Source organism: Neurospora tetraspora, assembly GCF_033439725.1.
Source record: "Neurospora tetraspora strain CBS 560.94 chromosome Unknown B0H65scaffold_7, whole genome shotgun sequence".
In the NCBI taxonomy this organism is placed as follows: Eukaryota; Fungi; Ascomycota; class Sordariomycetes; order Sordariales; family Sordariaceae; genus Neurospora; species Neurospora tetraspora.
The window spans coordinates 242,462-263,711 of NW_026944389.1; the positions used below are offsets into that span (position 1 = coordinate 242,462).

The 21,250-nt window shown below is 54.1% G+C and overlaps 3 protein-coding genes across 3 annotated transcripts; 2 read left to right on the forward strand and 1 right to left on the reverse strand.

Annotated features, from left to right (window-relative positions):
• The first annotated feature begins 329 nt into the window (after positions 1-329).
• On the forward strand, positions 330-6,268 carry B0H65DRAFT_281862 (uncharacterized protein). The gene is made up of 2 exons (XM_062822891.1): positions 330-591; positions 672-6,268. The coding sequence occupies exons 1-2, from the start codon at positions 488-490 to the stop codon at positions 6,049-6,051; spliced, it is 5,484 nt and encodes a 1,827-aa protein (XP_062678111.1). The 5' UTR covers positions 330-487; the 3' UTR covers positions 6,052-6,268.
• A 3,636-nt stretch (positions 6,269-9,904) lies between these two features.
• B0H65DRAFT_281893 (uncharacterized protein) lies at positions 9,905-12,825 on the reverse strand. Its single transcript, XM_062822892.1, has 4 exons — positions 12,735-12,825; positions 12,522-12,648; positions 12,261-12,426; positions 9,905-12,190 (listed from the first exon to the last, which is right to left on the reverse strand). The coding sequence occupies exons 2-4, from the start codon at positions 12,564-12,566 to the stop codon at positions 10,149-10,151; spliced, it is 2,253 nt and encodes a 750-aa protein (XP_062678112.1). The 5' UTR covers positions 12,567-12,648; positions 12,735-12,825; the 3' UTR covers positions 9,905-10,148.
• A 6,722-nt stretch (positions 12,826-19,547) lies between these two features.
• On the forward strand, positions 19,548-20,142 carry B0H65DRAFT_511136 (uncharacterized protein; the record flags this gene model as incomplete). Its single annotated transcript, XM_062828459.1, is given in 4 exon segments — positions 19,548-19,673; positions 19,740-19,765; positions 19,781-19,871; positions 19,915-20,142. The coding sequence occupies 4 exon segments, from the start codon at positions 19,548-19,550 to the stop codon at positions 20,140-20,142; spliced, it is 471 nt and encodes a 156-aa protein (XP_062678113.1).
• Between the last annotated feature and the right edge of the window lie 1,108 nt (positions 20,143-21,250).

Consider the following 21,250-nt stretch of genomic DNA (forward strand, 5'->3'; position numbering starts at 1 on the left):
TTGTTTGGCTTGGATCGTTGTCTGGGTAGGGCGTCGATGGACCAAACCGCGCGACGACGCAAACGCGGGATTGTTGGGTATCGATGCAGTGCGCCCATATCAGAAGTGTCAAGGATTCAAGCCGAGCCTGGCATTGGCATGCGATGTTTCCGAACCGACTCCGTGGGTTGAGTGGTTATCATTTGGTGTGATTGAGACTGGAGACAGCGCAGCGCATGCGGCTGGTCATCAACGTCGGAGCAAACATTACATTGGAAAGGATATGGAGGGGGAATAAAACTGTCGACGAGTCTCGCTCCCCTCTCCTCGGTTTGTGTCTGGGTTTCTTTCTGTCTTCATTCCCCACATCCGCATCATCAAGGACCATTCCCTTTTGCTGGGTACGAGACCCTACAGCATCTTGCTTCATCTTGAGGAGCCAGTCCTCTTTTGTTACTTTTCTGGACAACACTTCCATCAGAATCAGATACCCCGCTTCACCATCGACATGGCGAGCACAGTTCGCCCTCGGGGTCAGCAGCATGACCTGAAGGCTTCTGGAAAGCTTTCGAACGGCATCAAGCTAGGCAGCCAGGATGGCTTTGAGATCTCGTACGTCTGCTTCATTCCTATCCCATTCCTACCATCATGACCACACCACAGAAAACCCACTGACAATTTCATGTTCACAGACCATTCACAACGCCTCTTGTAGCCCTCCAGTTCTCAACGGGCGCTCCTCTCCTCGTCCACCGCGCCTTTCTTGAACAACATTCCCTCCTCGCCCTCCTCTGCATCACCAACTCTGTCGCCTCTCCTATCACCTCTCCAGTTTTGAGTCCCTCCCAAGGTCCCAGATCCCTGTCCAGGACCGCTTCCTACTTCTCTTCTCAACAAATCAACTCTTCATCTACCCCCCTGTCTCCTGGAGCCTCCGGATATGTCATCAACTTCCCCGACATCTCCCCTCAAGCCGGCCACGTTCTCGTGCAGTACCTCTACTCCCCTGACAAGTACCACACCCTGCGGTATACCGGATGGCCAGTGATCCCGGAACGTCAACTAACTGTGAGCCGCTTTCGGACGTCGGTGGAGGTGTATGGAGCCGCGAAGAAGTATGAACTCCGTGGGTTGGAGCAACTGGCCAAGAAGGAGATGCTCGAGTTGGGAGGGCGACTGGATGCTTTCACAGTTATCGGGGTTTTGGAACAACAACCGACCGAGGGCGAGGACCAATGGCTGGACGAGTTTGTTAAAGGATGGGCGAGGAAGGCCTTTCAAGACCCTGGGAGGGTGTTGAGGGCTCAGAAGGAGAACGAAACACAGGGACAACAGGAATCGACACAGGGGATGGCTTTGGCAAGGAAGTTCATGAGGGGCTTGTTGGAAGTCTACGAGGAGATGAACGCCACCAAGAAACACCCCCAGGACATCGACGAGACAGCGGACGACTTTGCAACAGGTGTAACCACGCAAGTCGAGAGTCTCGGTCTCGAAGAGCCCCTACCTCAGCCAGCCGAAGTCGAAATCACAAAGGAGATCTTCTCCATCACCACCGAGACCAAGCATGTCGAATTCAACGACTCTTCCGCCGCCCCTGCCGCCCCCGTCCAGCAACATGAGCACACCATCTACCGACCAGTTACCCCTCCCCCTCGATCCGAGTCTCCCAGACACGAGTCCCACGAACAGGACGAAGTCAAAGAGCTCGAAGCGGACCAGTGGGTGCCCCCTGCCACTTCTCCTTCGTTGGAAGCCGCGCTCGGTTTGCAGCCCGCTGAATACAATGAACTGCCTACCGATGGAGCTGTAGAACTCTCTCCCAACTTCTCTCCCGATTTCTCCATTGAGCGGGATCCTCATCACGAGCCAGATAGGCAGTCGATACTGGAGCCGGAGCCGGAGGTGGAGGAGCCGGTCATGATTCCATTGGATGCGGTTGTTGATGATGATATTTCGGCAGAGAAGGCGGAGGGAGAGCAGGAACACGAGCAGGACACGCCAGTTGCACATGGGCAGGAGGAGGTGGAACACCACGAACAACCACACGTTGAGCATGTGGAGCATACGGAGCCGGAGGTCGCACAAGAGCAGGAAACAGAACACAAAGAGCCGGAGCCGCAGGTTGAGCAGACGGCACCCGAGGTCAAGGAGCCGGAGCCGGAGACCAAAGAGGAGGAAGCATTCAGCACACCCAAAGAGACCATCAGCACTCCCATGGAAGGTCTGGTCTACGCCTCCACGCAAAAGGAGCTCGAACGTCCCGTCACACCTCAACCGCGGGAGAGCATTCAGACACCACCCGAAGGCCTTAGAACTCCTCAAAGCGGCCTCATCTCTGAGTCCCACGCCGAAGACTCCCCTGCCTCCGTAACCGCCAGCCCCAGCAGCCCCAGCAAGAACCGCAAGAAAAACCTCAAGAGGAAGGCCAAGCTGGCCGAAGCCAAGAAGCGAGCATCAGCAACTCTCTCGCCCGTCATGTCCGTCGCCTCTTCGAACGCAACACCCTCCGAGATCCCCGCCCGAGACATTGCGTCACCCGAGCCTCTCTCGCTTGAGGCAACCAAGGACAAACCTGCAAAAGGTATTTGGAACTGGACACCGTCTTATGATGAAGGCAAGGATTGGAACAAGTCATTGACATTTTCAACTTCAGAGGAAAATAAGGGGCAATCGGGCAGTACGGGAGTTCTGGCGGCACCTGTTGAGATCTTTTCCGGAGGAGTTCACTTGCTTGAGGCTGCGAAGAAGAACACTGCGTTTGAAGACGAGCTTACACGAGAGTCTGATCAGGCACAGCAGGGGCCTCCCGATTCTGAGACACAAACGACTCAGATGCCAGCGGCGGTCGTCGACGAGGTTAAGCCGGTGCTCAAAAGCGTGCAGGAGCGACCGCAGACTCCCGTTCAATCAGTGAGTGAGGGGCAGGCACCTGGAGAACAGACTCCCATCGACGAGCTTACCACAAGCCCCAAGTCTCCCACGAAGAAGCGTAAGACGAAGAAGAAGGTCGTCAAGCCCGCCGAAGAGTCCACAGGTCCAGTTCAGTCAGAGAGCGCAACTCCGGCGGCGGAAACACCAGCCGAAACTCCCCAGGAAACATCCCAAGAGACAACACCCCAGGCAGTAACCTCGCGCCCAGGTCCCGCAAAGCCAACAAAGAAGACGACCAGAGACCGCAAAGACTCCAAACTGTCCCCCGAACCTACCGGAATGACTTCCAGCCCTTCCAGTCCGGACATCCGCTCCTCTCTGCAATCACCACCACAATCCCCGCCGCAACCGGCTTACAAGATCTTTTGGCCTTGGGGTTCCAGCAAGCAGGCAAACCAGCCCAAGGATGAGCCGCTGAGCTTGGATCAGGCACTCGCTCCTGCCCCGAAGTCCGAGCAGAAGCCTGAGCCTGAAACGAGCCCGGAGCCATTGGCGCTTGAGGGCCAATCGGATGCGCCCACGGAGCCTGCCAGCTCGCCGAAGAAAAAGAAGACCACCAAGAAGACCACCAAGACGAAGAAGAGCAGCTCAAAGGTTGCTAGTGGTGGTGGTGCTCCTGTCGTGGAACAAGAGCCTGAGACCCAACCGCAACTGCGGGAAAGTGAGGCTGCACCAGAGGCTGCCGCTGCCCAAGCGCAGCCCGAAGTTACACAGCAGGATGTGCCCAAGGATGACAAGGACAACGCCAACACCGAGGACGTAGCCCAAGTCGCCCAACCGAAACGGGATGAGGTGCAACCTGAGGCCCAGCCAGTTGTGGAGCACCACGCGGTTCAACCAACAACTGAGGAACAACAATCTGAAACGAAGGACATCCTACCTGAGGCCCAACCGGAAGCGACCGTTGTCGACCAGACGTCAATCGTCCAGGACCAACCAACCCTCGACCTTGAGCCACCCATTGAGCTACAGACGCACATCATCAGCCCTAACGGTACCATCATCGACACCCTTCCCACCATCCCAGAGGATATCACCCCATCAGCTTCGACCACTAACTTTGCCAACCACAGCCTGACGGCCTCGGTGACTGACACCCTTTCCAACTCGGTAGCTGTCACAGCTGTGGAGTACCAGAACTCTACGGCCACGCTGCCTGTTGATGTGGGTTCTGTCGAAGGAGTCCATGAGCTTGCTGCAGACCGGCCAGTTGAGGTTGATGCTTCGGGTGAGGTTGAACTTGTTGGTGAGAAGCCCGAGACTCCGGGGGGAGGTGCACCGCTTGTTGATGCCCACGATGTGGTGTCCAAGCCGGTTGAGCCTGTCTCCGAGCCAACATTGGAGTCTCAACCTACCAAGGCAGATGACAAGCCGGCAGAGCAACAGACTCCCACTGAAGGTGGAACGGGTTGGGGATCATGGCTAGGCGTGCGGAAGAACAAGAAGAAGGCTGCTGATAAGGACAAGACCACTGACAAGGACAAGGGCAAGAAGGGTGACGCGAAGAAGACCCTGACGTCCAAGGCTAGCAAGGCCAGCATCAAGGGCCTCTCAACTTCTACATCGGATCGCAGCTCCGAACAACTTGCCCACGCTAACACTGTCCAACTCAACCCCGAAGCAGCCCAGTCCAAAACCCAGCTGCCCTCAACTGAGCCGGCCACCGATTCCCAGTCCTCTGCCGCCGCCGCCGCCGCCGCCGAGCCAGACCAACAAACCCAACGAGCTCTCAACTCCGTCAAGTCCGATCCTGAACTCCGTCCGTCTACTTCTTCGTCGACTACCACCAACGACGCCGCCATCCAGGCTCTGAGCCAAAGCCAGACAAGCACTGGCAAGTCTGGTGGATGGGGATTTCCGCTTGGAAAGAAGAGGAGGAACACGAGCGCTGCCCATGGACCTATCCCACCGGTAGTCGCTGCGGCAACATCTGCCGCGGCTGCAGTACCCAGGGCCATTCCCGAAGCAGTGCAGACGGCTGTTAGCGGAACCGACGTTGCGGGAAGCCATGGAAGCGGTAGTGGCAGCGGAAGCTGGAGCGCGGCTAGCTGGTTGTTTCCAGGGGCGGGAGGAAAGGATGGGAAGGACGGCAAGGAGGCACATGGTAATGGTGGTGGTGCCGGGAAGGGGGGTGATGCTCCTGGGGATGGCGATGGGAAGGTAAACGGTGATGGTGGGCAGGTTGATGTCAAGGGTGTCGGTGAGGAGGAGCAAGACAAGTCGGTTGCGAACGACCAGGTCAAGGACAAGGATGGAAAGGATGACGTGGAGAACAACACCACCGAGAGCGTCAAGGAAGCCATCACCAACGAAGCTTCCGCCATTGCTTCCGCCGCCGATGAAGCCCTAAACAAGGCGTTGAACGCGGTCACTTCCGTCGCCAGCCCCGTCAAGGACACGGTCAACGACGCCGTCAACGATCCTTCCACCGTACCCGCCGAGCCCGCCGAACCTACCGAGCCCGCCTCTACCGAAGCAGCCTCCGAGCAACCGCCCGCGATCCCTTCTCCCAAGCGCCGCACCACCAAGTCACGCACACCCTCGACCGCTTCCGTCAACCGAGACCGACAGTCTTCCGTCACAAAACCCGTTCCAGCTTCGACACCATCCACCACCACCTCCAACAAGATTCCAGGTGAAGGCGAGCAGTTTTTTCTTGGCCACCAGTCTGGTAGTAACACACAAGTACAGACCCCATCCGCGCCTATCGAGAGTCCTGGAAATGGGAGTAGTGGGAGTAATCCCCACGCCCAGGTCACCAATGTTTCCATTTTCCCCGCTGTCGCCACGAACCCCTCTCTCGCCGCGTTCGCCGCTGCTTCCGATGCAAATGCAAATGAAAATGGGGCGAAAGGGGGGTCAAAAGGGAAGAAGGATATTCCGGTTGCAACTGTTGCGGAAGTTCAGGGACAGGCTCAGGAACCGTCGCCAGCTGCGACAACGACTGCTGGGAAGGGACTCTGGTCAGGGTCTGGGTCAGGGTCAGGAGGAAAGGGGGGAGCAGATGGAAAGGACGGAGGGAAGGATGGGGCAAAGGGACAGGAGCCGCCAAAGCCAAAGACCAAAACTCGAAGCGATTCGTGGAGTCTTTGGGGGATGTCGGGGAGGAACAAGAGGAATAGCGTGAGCAGTTCGTGAGCATGGAGAGAACGGGCCGGCAGTAAGAGCGGATGGGACGGCTGTGATGGGGTCGGGTAACTTGAGTTTTGATGATCTTTTGCGAGTGATGCTGGGGTTTGCGGATCGACTGTTTGGGTTTGCTTGGTGATTGGGGTTGGATATCGGACATTGCACTCTTCGTTTCTTTTGTCGCGTACAGGCGGCCTTTTGCTTTTGGATTATTTCTTCATTTCTTCATATCTTCATATCTTCCTGTTCTTTCTTCAGCGACTTTTATATGCGTTTTTCATCTTCCTTGCTTGCGTTGTCAGTTACAGATGCACACCAGGAGTTATGAGTTATGCCATTTCTTACAAATCTTCCATCTTCAGTTCGGATAGCACGCATATGGTAGCGCAATACAGTTGAATAAGACAATGTCCAACATGTCCAAAACTCCGCGAGAAGAAGGTTCAATTACCCGAGTATCGATTAAAGACGCATAATGGCTCGAGTGAAAAAAGAAATTTTTGGGACAAAACCAACAAAAATGTGTACCAGAGATCTGACAACGTCACAAAAGGTCACATCTTGACGATCACTTAAGGGGTAACTTATTCCTGGAGATCGCTCCATCTTGCTTTCTCATTATACTAGTTTAAACGGTTTATAATGGCTACCATCATTGGAGTTGGTGTTGAAATCGGTCGACCGACCGTTGTGAATTCCTACAGTCCAGGGCAGCGAACGCTCCCAAGACAACTATATAATCACTCCCCAATTTGACGCCCTTTCCGTGCATGAAATTGTGACTTGATCCCAGAAATCGAAGGACCAAGGGTGGAATTCCTTGCCTATGGGTTCTTTAAATATCTTATATTTACAAAACGATGGACGTCCAAGGTAGGACCACCTGATGAGTTTCCGCTGTTTTATGTGGCCAGGAATGTCAAACCCGACGCTGCAGAGCGGAACTTTGTCAAAAGTTGCACTGGTTACTCCCAGGTTTCGCCGGTACCCTTTCCACCGCCAGCCCAAATGAGACCTCCGATTGAAGTCGCCCAGATAATTCGACTTCTCGATGAATCAGGTAGTCCAAGATAAGATTATTGCCTCCATTCCATAACTACGGTGGCCCAAGTGCGTCTTAGGCCCAATTGAAAACTGGTCCGAGCTCCCAACTGGCCTCAGCTGTCGACTATTTTAGATTAACGCCTCCAAAGCATTTACAACGTTCAATACTTATACCTAGAGCATCAAGCGTTAACCACCAACCTTTGAAACCGCTTTAACCTTCCTAAACTTCATCTTTTCTATCTTTTCCCACCTTTTATTTTTCTTTTTCTTTTTCTTCCTTCCTTCTTCTTTCCTTTTTTTTTTTCTCTCTTCCTCACTCATTTTTTTGAGAAGGCGGAAGGATCCATTTACACTATTACCCTACCCCAATTCATCAAAGTTCAAAATTTAGAGAAGGACTAGGGTCCATTTGCATTGTCACCCTAAATCTTGGCACTTCGTGGCTCTCATTGCTTCATTGCTTTATTGCTTCATTGCTTCATTGCTTCATTGCTTCATTGCTTCATTGCTTTATTACTTCATTACTTTATTACTTTGTTTTCAGAGAGTTAGAATTAAGGTTACAGTATCAACTCCTGAAAGTACAATTAATCCAGGCCGCTAAATTGTTTTACACTTTGGAGGGTTTTTGCACTTAGGGGTACTTGCACTTTCAAGGGTTGATACTATATATTATTACCTGTAGTGTTGGAGTTCGAATGACACCCTTTGGCGCGTACCTAGTGCCTGCAGCTGACACGGGCCATTTTTCAACCAAACTTTTTCAATTGAGCCTAAGACGCACTTGGGCCACCGTACATAACTCGACGGTAGGCTGAACCCAGCTGGACGTGAGTGTCCTGTGGTGCAGGCGGACGGGAAAAATCCCGAAACATTCCTGGATGGCCTGCGCTACCTGTAGAGGTAGAAGCGGTACCGGTTAAAGCGCGCTTAGGTTAGTTAAAGCGCGCTTCGGCATCGGTTACAGCGCGCTGCTGCATCAGTTATAGCACGTTGCGGTATCAGTTACAGCACGCTGACAGGGGCTCGGCAGGCTCAAAGTGGATATCTCTACCTACCCACATTCGAACACTCAAAAATCTCGAACCGGAAGACGGCTCAAACTAACGAACCAATTTGAAGATCTTGTCGAATTACTGCGCATAAGAGACCAAGTATATACAGAGACTGGTCTCTAGCATATCTTTATCGTAATCTAAGCAGTCGCGGTTTCCGATCAATGTCGTGATTGATGCCGTCCGGCGCATGCCGCGCTTGAGCGAACTTCGAACGGAACCCACCATCACCTGTGTAAGTACGGATCCACCCACTGTAGTCGGCCGGCTCCTACCTGGTTTTTGTCCTTGATACTCCCTTCTTTTCTTCCCTGTTGGATCACTCCTTTCAAGATTTCTTCGTTCTCCTCGTGGCCGTGGTAAACATACCAGCGAGTATCGATGAACGGAGGAAAAGATTGTTCGGGCATCAACCATCGGCGGGTCCGGCCGGGGCTGCGGGGGGTCCGCCAAGGACGGGGCCGATCCGATCTGGAGATGCTACCACGGAACGTGGATCGGCTTCCGGACCTGTTCACAGATCCAGCGAGCCAGCAAAAAACCGATGACCAGCACATGCGATTCACGATCATAATCAGAAGCAAAGGTAAAATGATCAAGATATCTCATGAATTAGATCCAAACACCAAAACCGCCTGCCTTCTCAGTAAATCTGTAGAGTAGTACACATCATATGAAACTTCCATCCAACTAAGCCACCCATTCTAAACACCAAAGTAGATCCCGCCATCTAACCATAGCCACTCTCACCATATCCGAATTCCCCGCGCGCGCCGGATGAAAAAAATAACAGAACAAAGTAAACCGTCCAAATCTCCATGATCAAGATGCAAAGCAGGGTATATCACCGTTTCCCCCTCAACGTAAACAAAGTAATAACAAAACATGAAGAGAAAAGCAGTAGCAGTAGTACAGAAAGGAAAAGCGCCCATTGTACGCGTCGCAGCTCAGCACAGCCCAGCCTTGTAGTACCCTTATCGTCGCAACACAACATCTTGTGCATCTTGTGCCATCATCTTCAGCAGACCCCGTCATCTCGGGGCCGATTGCTTTGTGCATGTTGTACGCGCATTCAGTAAATCAGTCCGGCGACTTTCCGGTTCGGTGGTGCGATCGAGCAAACGATGCGAGTCCCCTTTGACAGGCGCATTGTCCACACATAGCATGTATGCACGACGTTGCGCCCAGCAGCCTGCTTGCTTGCTTCCCGTTGCGCCTTGCGCCTTGGACATGCAGTAGTCTCGATGCCCGGCAGCAAGCAGGAGTGCAGAAGGCAGATTGCCTGCGACGGCACCGAGCATGCCATGCATGTCACACACCCAACCCACGGGGACATGGTTCGCACACCACTTCGAAATGGGATATGGAATGCCGCAATCCAAGACCGATAGTGCTCCTCGGCACTCGAACGGATAGATAAGCGACGACCGCTGGCCAGATTTCGATGTGTGACCACCGTACTGGTAGAGTCGTCTGCCAAAAGTATTGCTCCACCCAAACGGTTCCATCATCTGCATTCCTTGATGTCAATGCGAAAGCAAGTGTGATCGGCAAGGTAGGATGCAAAATGTCCTCGGGATACCCCCGAGATGCCTTGGCCTCCTAAAAGGGTGAGTCGAGTCGCACCGTGATTGGTCCATGCCACCAACCAGCTGATCATTTCCCACTCCACTCCCAGAATGCCGTATCAGAAGGAAGAACCACTCTGCATGGGACTCATGGTTGAGGCAGCCATCATTCTTGTGTTGAGAGATGGCAAGATGCGAATACGGAACTGAAGATCGCCCCGGTCGGTCGTAAAAGTGGTATTTGATATCAAGATTTCCATGTCGTTTGAGGCTTGCGATGGAGGTTGATTCGTATCATCGCCCACCACTGCAACCCCACTACAACACCGTTGTGCAAATGACTCATGGGCAACCGCTAGCAAAATGCCCAGAGATGCCTTTTGCACTTGGCTTCCTGGTCGCTAGGCAGAAAAGGCTATCGCATCGGATTGCCGGTTTAGGCGCGGTGTACGTCCCCATAGGCTCCGCCACCATAGACCTGGCCATGGGTATGGCTGGCTTGCGCGGCGGCATAGCTATCGGTCACACCATAGCTGGAATCCCATGCGCGCGGCCCCTGTGATACCGACACCCCAGACTGTACATAATTGCCCTGGGCATGATGCGAATGGGGGCTATGCTGTGTTGAACTCGTCATACCGTACGGCGATGCAAGGCTTTGTGTGGATCCTCTGTTGTCGTACACGCCTGAGAGGGTCGAGATGCGGAGGCCAGGCACCGACATGGGGGAGCTGGTCTTTAGTGATGGCGACATGGTCCTGCCCGAAGTCCCATACGGCGTCCATGAGGAGGCGCCACCAAGAGGCCGTGGACTTGCCAGTGAGTCGGCGAGATGGTGACCGGCACCCATATACCCCGTTGAAGACTGATCGGCAGAGGAGACTGAGCTTGGTGTGGGTGGCAGGCCGTACAGGGGACCATTTGCAGATGGTGCGGTGGGAATGCTAAGGGCCGATGGGGAAGTGCTGTACTTGGAGATGATCTTCTTCAACGCCTGATCCAAGATCTTCCACGCGAAGACCTTGATATCCTTCTCAATGTTTCTCGGCTTGGGGTTACCGAACTGCATGATGACCTTGAAGAACTCCTCGCTATCCGGCTTTTGTTTGCTGACCGTCAAGGGGCGGAATCCTTCGAGGTTCCTCCGGATTCTGTTCCTCTCCTCGACTGAGAATCGGTTGGGTGCGGCAACTAGCTGCTCCAGCAAATGGATCGTGTCCACCGATGTGACGTAGCACTCCTGCTTCTCAGCCCACCAGATGCAGCTGATGCAAATGGCGCCTGAAGGCCTCTCCGACACGTTGACCGGCTTAAACCTGGTGGTGAGGACCGCGCCGTGTTGCGACTTGTCGAACATGACGATCCTCCGCTTGTTCTCAAACTCTTCCTGGGTCCAGTTCTCTGCCATCGACCCAAGGTCACCGACGATATTGAGCGTGGCCTTGTTCTGATACAAGGGGTATCCGTACCCATTACCGCCGCCACCGCCAGGCCCACCAGAGCCCCCTTGCTGAGGAATCGTGCTTGTTCTTGTGAGGGTCGGTGCGTTAGATGATGAGCTGATACCCGACAAACTCGTTCGGGTCAGTCCTGTGTGGGAGGTATGAGGGATGGTTGTTGCCGGGCTTCGTATCGACTCCATAGGTCCGCCAAAGCCCCATCCTGTACCGTGCGGTGACCGCAAGACTGGTCCTGTGCGGGAATACTGCTCAGAGAAGGATGCGCTTCGGTAAGCCCCAAGCATGCTGTTGTTGTTTTGGCCGTAGGTCTGTGCTTGTACAGCACTAGCCGGAGAGACGCCAGGAGGGAATCCGTAGGTAGTTGTAGCTGAATCCCCTTCAAGCCCATGGTGTGTTGTTGGGCTGACGGCATCTGTTCGGAGATGCAGTCCGTGAGATGGTGGGCTTGCTCGGTGGGCGGGTGACCGAGTTTTGGGGCTACCCAGGTCAGGCGGGCTCCCGGCACCGGAACCTCCAATACTACCAACTCCACCGTGACCATCGCTGTAGGAGAAGATGCCGGCATTTGGTACCCGCGCGATTTCACTGCCGTTTGCGCTCTCAACAAGCAAAGATAGAGGCACGTTGCTGAGCGATGGGCATCCTGTTGACAAGAACTCGGGCGCGTCGGCCGTGACGATATAGATACAGGAGCCGTTCGCATCTGGGGATCCTCGCTGGACTTGCGCGGGGCATCTTTGAGAGCCAAAGGTGATGGAGACGTATGGTGTTGATGCTGCCATGGTCCCGGATAGGATATCGTATTGACTGGAGACCCTCAGAGTGACCTTTGTGCCGTATGTTCCAGTGCCTGGATGGCAAGAGAGAACTGTAATGTTTGAGCCGGTCTGAGGTAGGTATTGACCTGTTACGGCGTTATTGGCCGCAAAGGCAAGCTGGTTAATGGAAGCGACATTTTCGGTCTGTTGTGATGCAAATGGCTGTGACGCGTATGGCGGGTATGTGGACTCTGCATACCCTACAGGCAAACATAGCCGCATTAGCACTTGTCCATATTATAGGCAGTAGTGTGAATAGTAGGCACACACCTTGCAGGTGAGTCTTGTAGGCAGCCATGGGCAGGAGACCATTCGGGGAATTCCCGTCGAGGTCCCCACCGTTTCGTGCTGCTTCTTCCTCTAGCCGAATCGTCAGTGTCTCCGGAGAGTCGATTTGCTCGTCGACTATTATGGTCCGTTGTGGATGATAGCCGGGCTGTGTCAAGGTGAGAACATGTGTTAGCCTCGAGTTTCAGGCTGAGATGCGGGTGGCGGGACTGTCGGGTAAGTATTGACCCAAGGCTGACTTACCTCGTACACCTTGTAAACAGGCTGTTGGAACTTGAGGGCCGACATTCAAACTGATTTGAGATGACTGTAGATTGTGATGGGTGATTTCGCGGGGCCGCGTGGAGTGTGTGATGAGTTGTGATAGATGCTAGCAGTGGAGGCAATTAGCTCTGGTTTTTGGCCCAAATGGAGGAACGGACTGACTGTAATAAAAGGAGACAGAGATGAACGTACACGAAAGTCACTAACACTTTATTTGCTGGCTGTTCGACTGGCGGAAGATGAGCCGTGACCGTCGGAAGCGCTACCTTGGTACGCTGAATCCTTGATGCTTGGGGTGAGATTTGATTTGATGCAGCTATCCCGAACCTGTTCGCATGGTTGAAGTGTCAGAGTACTTGCAATCAGATGCAGTGGGTCTCGTGCGTGCAGTTCGTCGGTTGGCGGCGAGAAAGAGGGAGAGCAAGAGTCAAACGAGAGAGCCTGTGGATAATGGTGTTCAAGACAGCAACGAGACACTTGGTTTCTCAAGGGTTTAAGAAGCTTTCCTTGTCTCTGGGGGATCGGGGTGTTGTGCTATGTGTAGACTGACGATGGAAAGGGATCAGGGGAACGGACCACCAAGACCTTTCATTGCTGGGGAGGGTTGGAGAATGAAAAGTAAGCGGCGAAAGTAAGGGCCAGAAATGGATTCAGGAATGGAGGATGTCTGAGATCTAAGAAGGTGAATCTGACGGCAAGTCGCGCATCACCCGCCCGGCTCGTCTCCACTCCGTATGTCCTTGCTGTGGAGGGCACCTTGTCCCTGTCTGTAGTTATAAGTGGGTATCTGGATGTTGGATGCGTGCTCTCTCTCTCGTGTGCAGCTGCCCAAGCTGTGCTTTACTCTTGTCAAGACGGCAGATGACGACCTCGGAAAGGCAGGTAGATCAAGGCGGAGAGGGAGTGGGAGCGGGTAGGCAGGGGGACTGTCTGAACTCAAACTGATCCGGCCGTTTAATGTTATGTTGTTGTCTTTGGAGGGGGAGATGCCAATCATGCAAGGGTAATTGGACATTGGGCAGATCACCTCTCGGCGGGGTGTGATGTGTGATGGGAGCCAAGTATGGGATGGGGGACAAGTCAACGTACCCAGTGACCTCTTCTGGTCAAGTTCAGTGACGAATGTGACTGGTGACGGGGAAGCCCTGGAATATGCAAATGCTAGGGGCCACGGACAAAAGGCTCGTTCATATACCAAGGAGGGATTTTAATCTCATTAAAAAAGTTGCTTTTTTAATGAAATGCAACACGACCTCAGAGCCAAAAGAGGCATGCCAAAGAAGCACTGCAAAAGACAAAAGCACGGAGTGGGCAAATGTGAGGGCAAGGATCCCATCCAAGCGTAAAAGCAGGGGACAAGAGGAATGGGGAAGCTGACCTGAATGAGGAAGACTAGCGCCGTGTAAGTGGACGCTTACACCCAAGGGGGGTGAATGTAGTCAGCCCTCTAGGAACTTGCCGTAGCTAGGGGCGGGGGGTCTGAAAAGGCAAGGCGGGCCAACAGCAGGGGGTCGCCGAACAGGAATGGTTAAGCGGAACGGAAGCGCTGGTCGCCTGGGGCTTGGGCTGCAGGGATGGATAGATGGGTCTGCGAGGCGTATTAGCCAGAGCGGTCATTGGACATTGCTGCTGATGGGAACGAACCGGGGAGCTGTAGATCTTCGTAGGCCCATGTACTTGCAATCTGCCGGCTCGCTAGCAAGATAGGACCGAGATCTCGGTCGATGATGGTGATGCGTCGTCCAAGGGAGATGTGCAAATGAGTATCTGCCAATATCTGGTGTTTTTGGACGGAGTAAAGTAATACGGTCTTGAGGGCTCCGAGAGAGGGAGTAGACTGTACACGATCCGATGAGCGGTGCCAAGAGGGATGCTGCGTCTTCTGTCCAGCTGGGTCTGGGAAGGGTGCGCTACGACGACTTCCGAGAAGAGTGCAGCGTGAGGCAGCCTATAGCCCTGATTGGTCAGCGAGCATTTCTCTCGTACGCAATTGGGTGTGCTAGAAGGTCGACAGAAGGAGATCATCGGAAATCCCACGGAGCTGCAACTGCGCGGTGGGAGGGACAAAGATCATGCCTCCCCCGTGCATGCTGCAAATGAGGTTACATGAGCCCTAGAGGTGGTTGCTTCCAGACAGAGATTTGCCGGTACTTGCTTGACCCGCGACCCCCCGTCTGTCTGCCAAAATATTACGCAGTAGCTTCTTCTGCTGCTCTCATCTCGAAAGCACCCAAGCGCGCGTGTAATTCCTAGCGCATGGACTGGGCCGCTAAAGGATTGCGCCAAAAGCCAATGCCAATACGCGCCAAAATCCCACGGCGTCTGTCAAGTGGTGCTGTGATGCAGCGACGCAACTGCGCACCGGATGGGTAGTATGTGGAATGGGGCATGACCGGGAAAGGAACGTACCGGCTGGCTTTGGATTGTCGATGTTGTTGGAAATTCTTTTTTAAGGAAAAGACGATATCCTTGCCACCTAGCAGTAGCTCTATGCCTTGTCGTTGATTAGTTACTGGCAGGCGATACGCATTGTCTGCGTAGGACTTGTTTGAAGGCGGTGTGCGGGTGGTACAGGACGAATGGCAATCCACAGGTGGCCGCCTTTTCGGAATCGAGATCCAACTGAAGAGTGGGGGTGATGTCGTCTCTTGGCCTGCTCTGAGGACGCGGAGACGTTTGGTTGAGAAGGTGTAAATAGAGAGAAGCGTGGTGGCAGTCTGGCAGAGGATGGTGTTTGTGTGGTTTCCAGACACGATAGCCGAGACAAGACAGAGGAGGATATAGCCAGGTGGGATGATGAGGTTTTGGGAGGAAGGAGAGGGCCGGATCACAAGATATAGGGAATCGATGATCGAAGGCCGATGCCCAAGTGGGAGTTCTGTTGCAGTAAGTACGCTGACTGGGCATGAAATCCCAGCCGGGGAGGGGGGCCGCTGAATCTGCGAGCACAGAAGGGCAAAGGGTAGGTACTCGAGAACGGTACCCGACAGAGTACGGTAGTTGCTGGGAAAGGCATCCCGGTGCGCAGTTAATGACTTGACATGGAAGGGGTGAGACCGGGAAAGCCAGCTCTGGAGTGATCAAGATGCAGCGCATCACATCATCTCTCCCATCGACCCATCCCCAGCAAGCAACTCGGCACTATCCAAGAGCAACCCCCAACATGACGGTATGGATGAGGCTTCAAGGCGGCGGTTTTGGGGACCGGGCTGGAGCAGCAAGCCATGGTCGCAAATAAGGTGGGAGGCGCTCTTGTTGCTGCATGTTCTGTATGTAGCTGTACTAGACCTGTGGTGGACGGGTTGGGTCTGTATTAAAAAACGTTAACACCATCACCGCTGAAATCTGGATCAACTGCAACTGCAACTGCACTGGAGGGTTCCGTCTTGGCTGTATGTCTCTTGAGGTTTCTCTCCAGGGATCAGGCTTGGGGCAAGATGGGGGGACTGACGAAATGCAGACCACAGGTGTGGTTGAACAAGCAGTATTGGACTGTGGCTGATACGGACGTACACTCGAGAACGGTCTCTTGTTGGATGCCATTTTCCATATCCTCTCGAGGGTGCAGCCTGGATTGCTTTCCTGTCCAGCACCAGCGGTCCATGAAGCACAACAACAGCAAGACGGAAGCCGATGGGAGAGATGCTGCTGGTAGACCATGCTCCTTGCTCCATAGGTAGTGCTGCTCGGAGGCCAGGGTGCCAGGATGCCCGACAAGCAATCGGTGCCGGGGGGCCTTGTGGGAATAGTCCATTGCCTGTCGGGGTTGTGTATCGCGAGAGGTGACCGAGCCGCAAGGGGCCGCTGACCATCCGTAGCACTGGTACTGGTCCTGGGACTGGCAAGTCGTCTCCTCGGGTACCATTCCAACATCCCGTCTTTGGATCCCTCAGTCTCTTTCTCCCCTCCCCTCCTCCTTTTTCTCTGATCTCTCCTGCTTGACAACCACGGTGCCGGCAGTGTTCGTCATCAAGGTTGCTGCCGTCGCCGGGAGTGCCGCCTCCAGTCTCCCGCCTGTCATAAAAGAAGTCATTTCGGTAGTTCGGGATGCTGGTGTAGCGATGGGCGTCGTCGGCGCTGGCAGTTGGGTGGTAGCAGGTAACATCCAAATCTCGGTCATGGCGGAGAGAGTAGGTGTCCAGTGGTGGGTGACCTGGTGGTGACAATGGGAGTCGGACAATGGCCTGCAATCAATGCACGGACTCTTTCGAGTGGTGATGTTGCCGGAGAAAGACGCATTGACAATGACCACCACCTGCCGTCAGTCACACGAGCAGCTGGCCGTCAAGAGGAAATGGGCGATCTGCCGCAGACTCCCTCCCTTTTGCCAGCTGGTGGTCATTGTCGTACTTTCCATTCAAGCGATGGCTTTGCGTTTCGTGAAAACTCTGACTGAGCTCCTTCCATCTTTGTGGTCTCAAATACTCTCAATGCGCGAAGCTCATGGTGAGGAAGGCGCGCTCATGCAGTGGTCCTTCCGGCAAGCTGCTTGTTGAGCTGGGAGCTTCGCGCAGACTCGCAGAGCAACAAGCTGCAGCAGAGAAGGAGGGATCCACTTTAAGCTGCTTTCCGCCCAATCAAAGTACGGCTTTAGACAGACCAAGCACTGACGGCTTCTGACGGCCTCCCGTCAGCTGCCAGCCCACAGATGACCCCACTTGGCAGTTCATCTTTCAGTGGACAATTCCATTCTCGACTGCTGCCAGCCATTGACCACTGACCATCCGTCATTGCTCGAACCCCCACCACATTTCTGTTTCTCTTTTTGATTTTGCAACATCGCAACACCACCGTCTCCTCGTACTTGCTCAAGACAAGATCAAAGAACCTATTTCGACGGACAAGCGCGACATGTTACGCAGACGTGCCAAGCCATCACCCTCGCCTTCATCTCCCGGGTCGTAAGACGAGAACAAAGTCGGGACTGCAACACGAAAAATAGTGCTCGGCACCGATTTCCACTGGACGGCGGCGTCAACATGCCCAATGTCACCAACACGGACGCTAGCAAGGGAATGACAGACAGTAGACGGGCGGACAGACGGACGGAATCGGCATTGCACAAAAAGGGCAAAAACGTCAAGTGTCAACAGAGTGCTCCTGTCCACACATTTGTCGAGCTATTCCTGGCTGAAATCAACTTGCAGCCTTTGCACCACCACAACACCAGGGGACTGCCCAGGGACGGGCGATGGCGACCAGGGACACCCAAGATGTCGGGATCAATCGTTGCTGAAGACCACGATCCAAACAGTTGCAGGCAGTATCCCAGACCAGCAGACAGACTACTGCATGACAGAGAGACAGATCCCTTCGAGTCTCTCTCTGCTCTCTCGCCACGATTCTACGGCCGTACTGAAGAGAAAGCGCGCAGCTCAGATCCAACACGTTCCCGACATGCGTATGCTTGATGCTCTCTCTGCGCTATCTTTGAAGATCAAGATCCAACCACTATGCGAGGACCCAAGGCCAGCAGCCTTTTGCGGCAAGGTGCTCGATTCAATCTGAAAGCACGTATCATCCCGTCAGTAGGGCTCTTGGGACGGCAGGGGCAAGAGCAATTCCTAGCCTATAATGCCACCCCTGGCCGCTGCCCCTGGCCGCTGCCCCTGTCGCTGAGGAGGCACTCGACTGGTGCTGTACTGGTACCTTACACAGGACCCTTGCGTTGCACCGCCGTTCAACCTTGTGCACTGCAACTGTACCTCGACAGGTTCGCAGACTCACTTGGACCATATCGCTGGATTCCCGCCTCGGTTTAGTTGGACTTGCCCCTGGGCAAAGATCCTGCAAGTACACCATCATTGCCTTTTCATCTGGCTGATTTCCGAGGTGGCGGTCTTGGTCGACTTGGTGGCCGAGATGCCTCGACAAACTCTAGAAACTCACTAGCGCAGATCTCGTTCGGTAGTGATCCGGTGCAACCACCAGGGCAACATGTCGCAGATTTCGCAACTCTGCTATCTGTCCCATGTCCTGCACCCACCACAGTACAGGTACGTACCTTACACGCCTCCTTCGCTGATTCATCCTCAGACCAGGACTCTAACCGGTTCTTCCAGGAGACTGCTCGCTGATATTTCAGCATCCTGAACGTGGCCCATTCCGCCCGTTTGGATAGACCGGCCATCCACGAGTCCTACAGACAATTACCGGGTTTTTGTCGCTGAATTGGTTGCTTGCCAGCAATGCCTTGTCACCATCCGGCATGGTCGGCCGAGTCCGTTGTCAGATGCGCCTCCGCATTGCGAGCCGCCATCGGACATCCTGGAATTACACCCCTGTGCCGCTTCTTTCAGGCCAGTTGGGGCAAGATGCGGCGTGGCAGCTCAAATCGCTGAATGCCATGTGCGTACGGCAAATCGACTGGCCTTTCAACCCCATCAACGGGCCACATCAGGACGGCGGAAACGCGCCCCCGTTAACCGGTTGCCGATCCTCGAGTCAGCCAAAGCCATGTTATGACGATTAGGGCTTCCGCCACAGCTTCACCTCAAACCGAGTTTTGACTGTCAGGGCTCGCATGCCGACTGGATCGACGTTTATAGGCAGTTAATCGTGGAGACCAGGCTTGAAACACATCAACGGCCGTACCCAACCCCCAATCCCGGACTTATCGAGTACCTCGCAATGCCAAGTCCACCAATGCAGGCGCGTACGCAGGCGCAGGCGCCCTCTTCTTATTAAACACATGTCGATTTCCGATAGAGCGTCCATCTGCGTGCGGTGCGCCTCATCAGTTCTTGAAACACCATCTTGTATTCCTTGGGTCAGCTACCAAGCTTCCTCACCCATCTATCATCAACACGCGGCTCCCGTGTATCTGACAAGTTGCCGGCTCTTCCAATCAAGCGGTTGTGCCACTGTGGTCATTGTCATCGACTCTGCTGATGATCGTTAATGGAGCCTTCGGACCATGCCCTTGGCACTCTGTTCCCATGTTCCTGGGACAAAGTTACGCTCCGTCGAGCCGCGCAGCACGCCTCCAGTGCCCGGTGTGGAATTATGCGTAGACACTGCTCCGAGTTCTTCGCAGTAGCTGCCGTACCTCGAAAATGCACTAACTACTGTCATCTCAACCTGCACCTAGCCGCAAGCCCACTTCATCTCCTTTCCCCCCTCGATCCTGCAGTAATGCGAGCACTATAAAGGGTGTATGAGCTGCTGCTTACGAACTCTTACGTCCGTATGACACAGCTCAGCGGGAACCGCAGCGCCTCGGTGTCACCTTGATCCAGTGTCAAATTGGGGCAACAAAGTCTTGCCATGCTCTCTCCTCCCCCAAGACAGTGCCGCTTAGTATCTGTTTCTCTCAACATCAATCGAAAGGTTTGATGGAATCCAGGAAGCGGACATTCGCCCCGATCGTCAGCCTATACACGCCACCAACATGGAAGGTCTCGTCAGGCTTCTCGACGACAACACTGCGAACATTGATATCGGCAATATCACGGGATTAGACAATAGCATCTTGATCAACTTCTTCAACGTGCTGCTCGTCAAACACAGGGCCAAAACCTTATGCCGCTTTCCAACACCCTTCACCATGCCACGGCGGGTGCCTCGAACGCTAAATCTCAGACATTATTCCGTTGTGTGAGCGATACCGGATCTTATTCCTTGTGCCTGCATGGTCTCATTACAAGGAATGATCGGTTCGATCACGTTTCTGCTGGAGGGCCAAGGCCTCCTGGTATGGTGTTGTTTCTCTGAGTCAAGGGCCGTTCCAGAATCACCAGATACGGTGGGGTGGGGTGGGTAGCGGGAGGGCGCATCACGCTCAAACGGAGCGACAAGAAAGCAGCAGTGCGTGGGAAACGGTATTGCTACGTTACCACTTTGATTGGCCGTCCGATCCGTCTTGTTTCGACCGTCAGTGTGTCTCAGCACACATTTCTTGGTTCCGCTGATGGCAGGATCCAGCGGCTCGATCATAGCCGGTTTCTGAAGACAAAAAACGGAGGACGAAGCGGCCAGGGCACTGTCAACCGCCGAGATGAACCCCTAGCCAAAACTCTACGACTCAACCATAACCAAAGCACCGGGAGACTCCACAAATTTGAAGCATGATCATGCTCGTCCCCGCGTGTCTCCTCGTTCAGACGCAGATATCCGGGTTGAATCTCCCCGGACCAAGCAAAAGTTTTGGCCAGCCGACGAGATACATGACATGATGCAAACGCGCTCTATCGGGAGGTCCCCCCATGACTCGCAGTATCGGTACATGCTATGCGGCAGGGAGTACCAGCAAAACCTGGGAGGACCACGCTCGGTTAGGTGATCCTCCCCATGAGCCCTTGTCGGGAGAGAAGTGAATAACAAATGCGGAGTTAAATCGCGCCGGTAGCAGTGGGCAACCGCTGTAACGTTTTACGGGCCCAGCATGGGAGCTATACGATCGCGTAGTGTTGCTTTCTACCTCAACGACCGGGATATCACGGGTCTCATGCTCATCTTGGCAGCTGGGATGATGGGTAAACAGAAGTCACGCTCTGAACACTGAGCAGTCACGACCATGAACTGTTTCCGACGACTGTGGATGGACACCGGATCGTTGACAAGGGCAAATGCGTGGGGTCTCGCTGTAGATCTCATACAGACGGAAGGCATGCGGCAGCTCTCATGGGGAAGGACAGCCTGCTTATTCAACAGATCAAAACGGCACGGTGCTTGCGGCTTCTACACTACGCCCACTGGTTCAAGCGGTC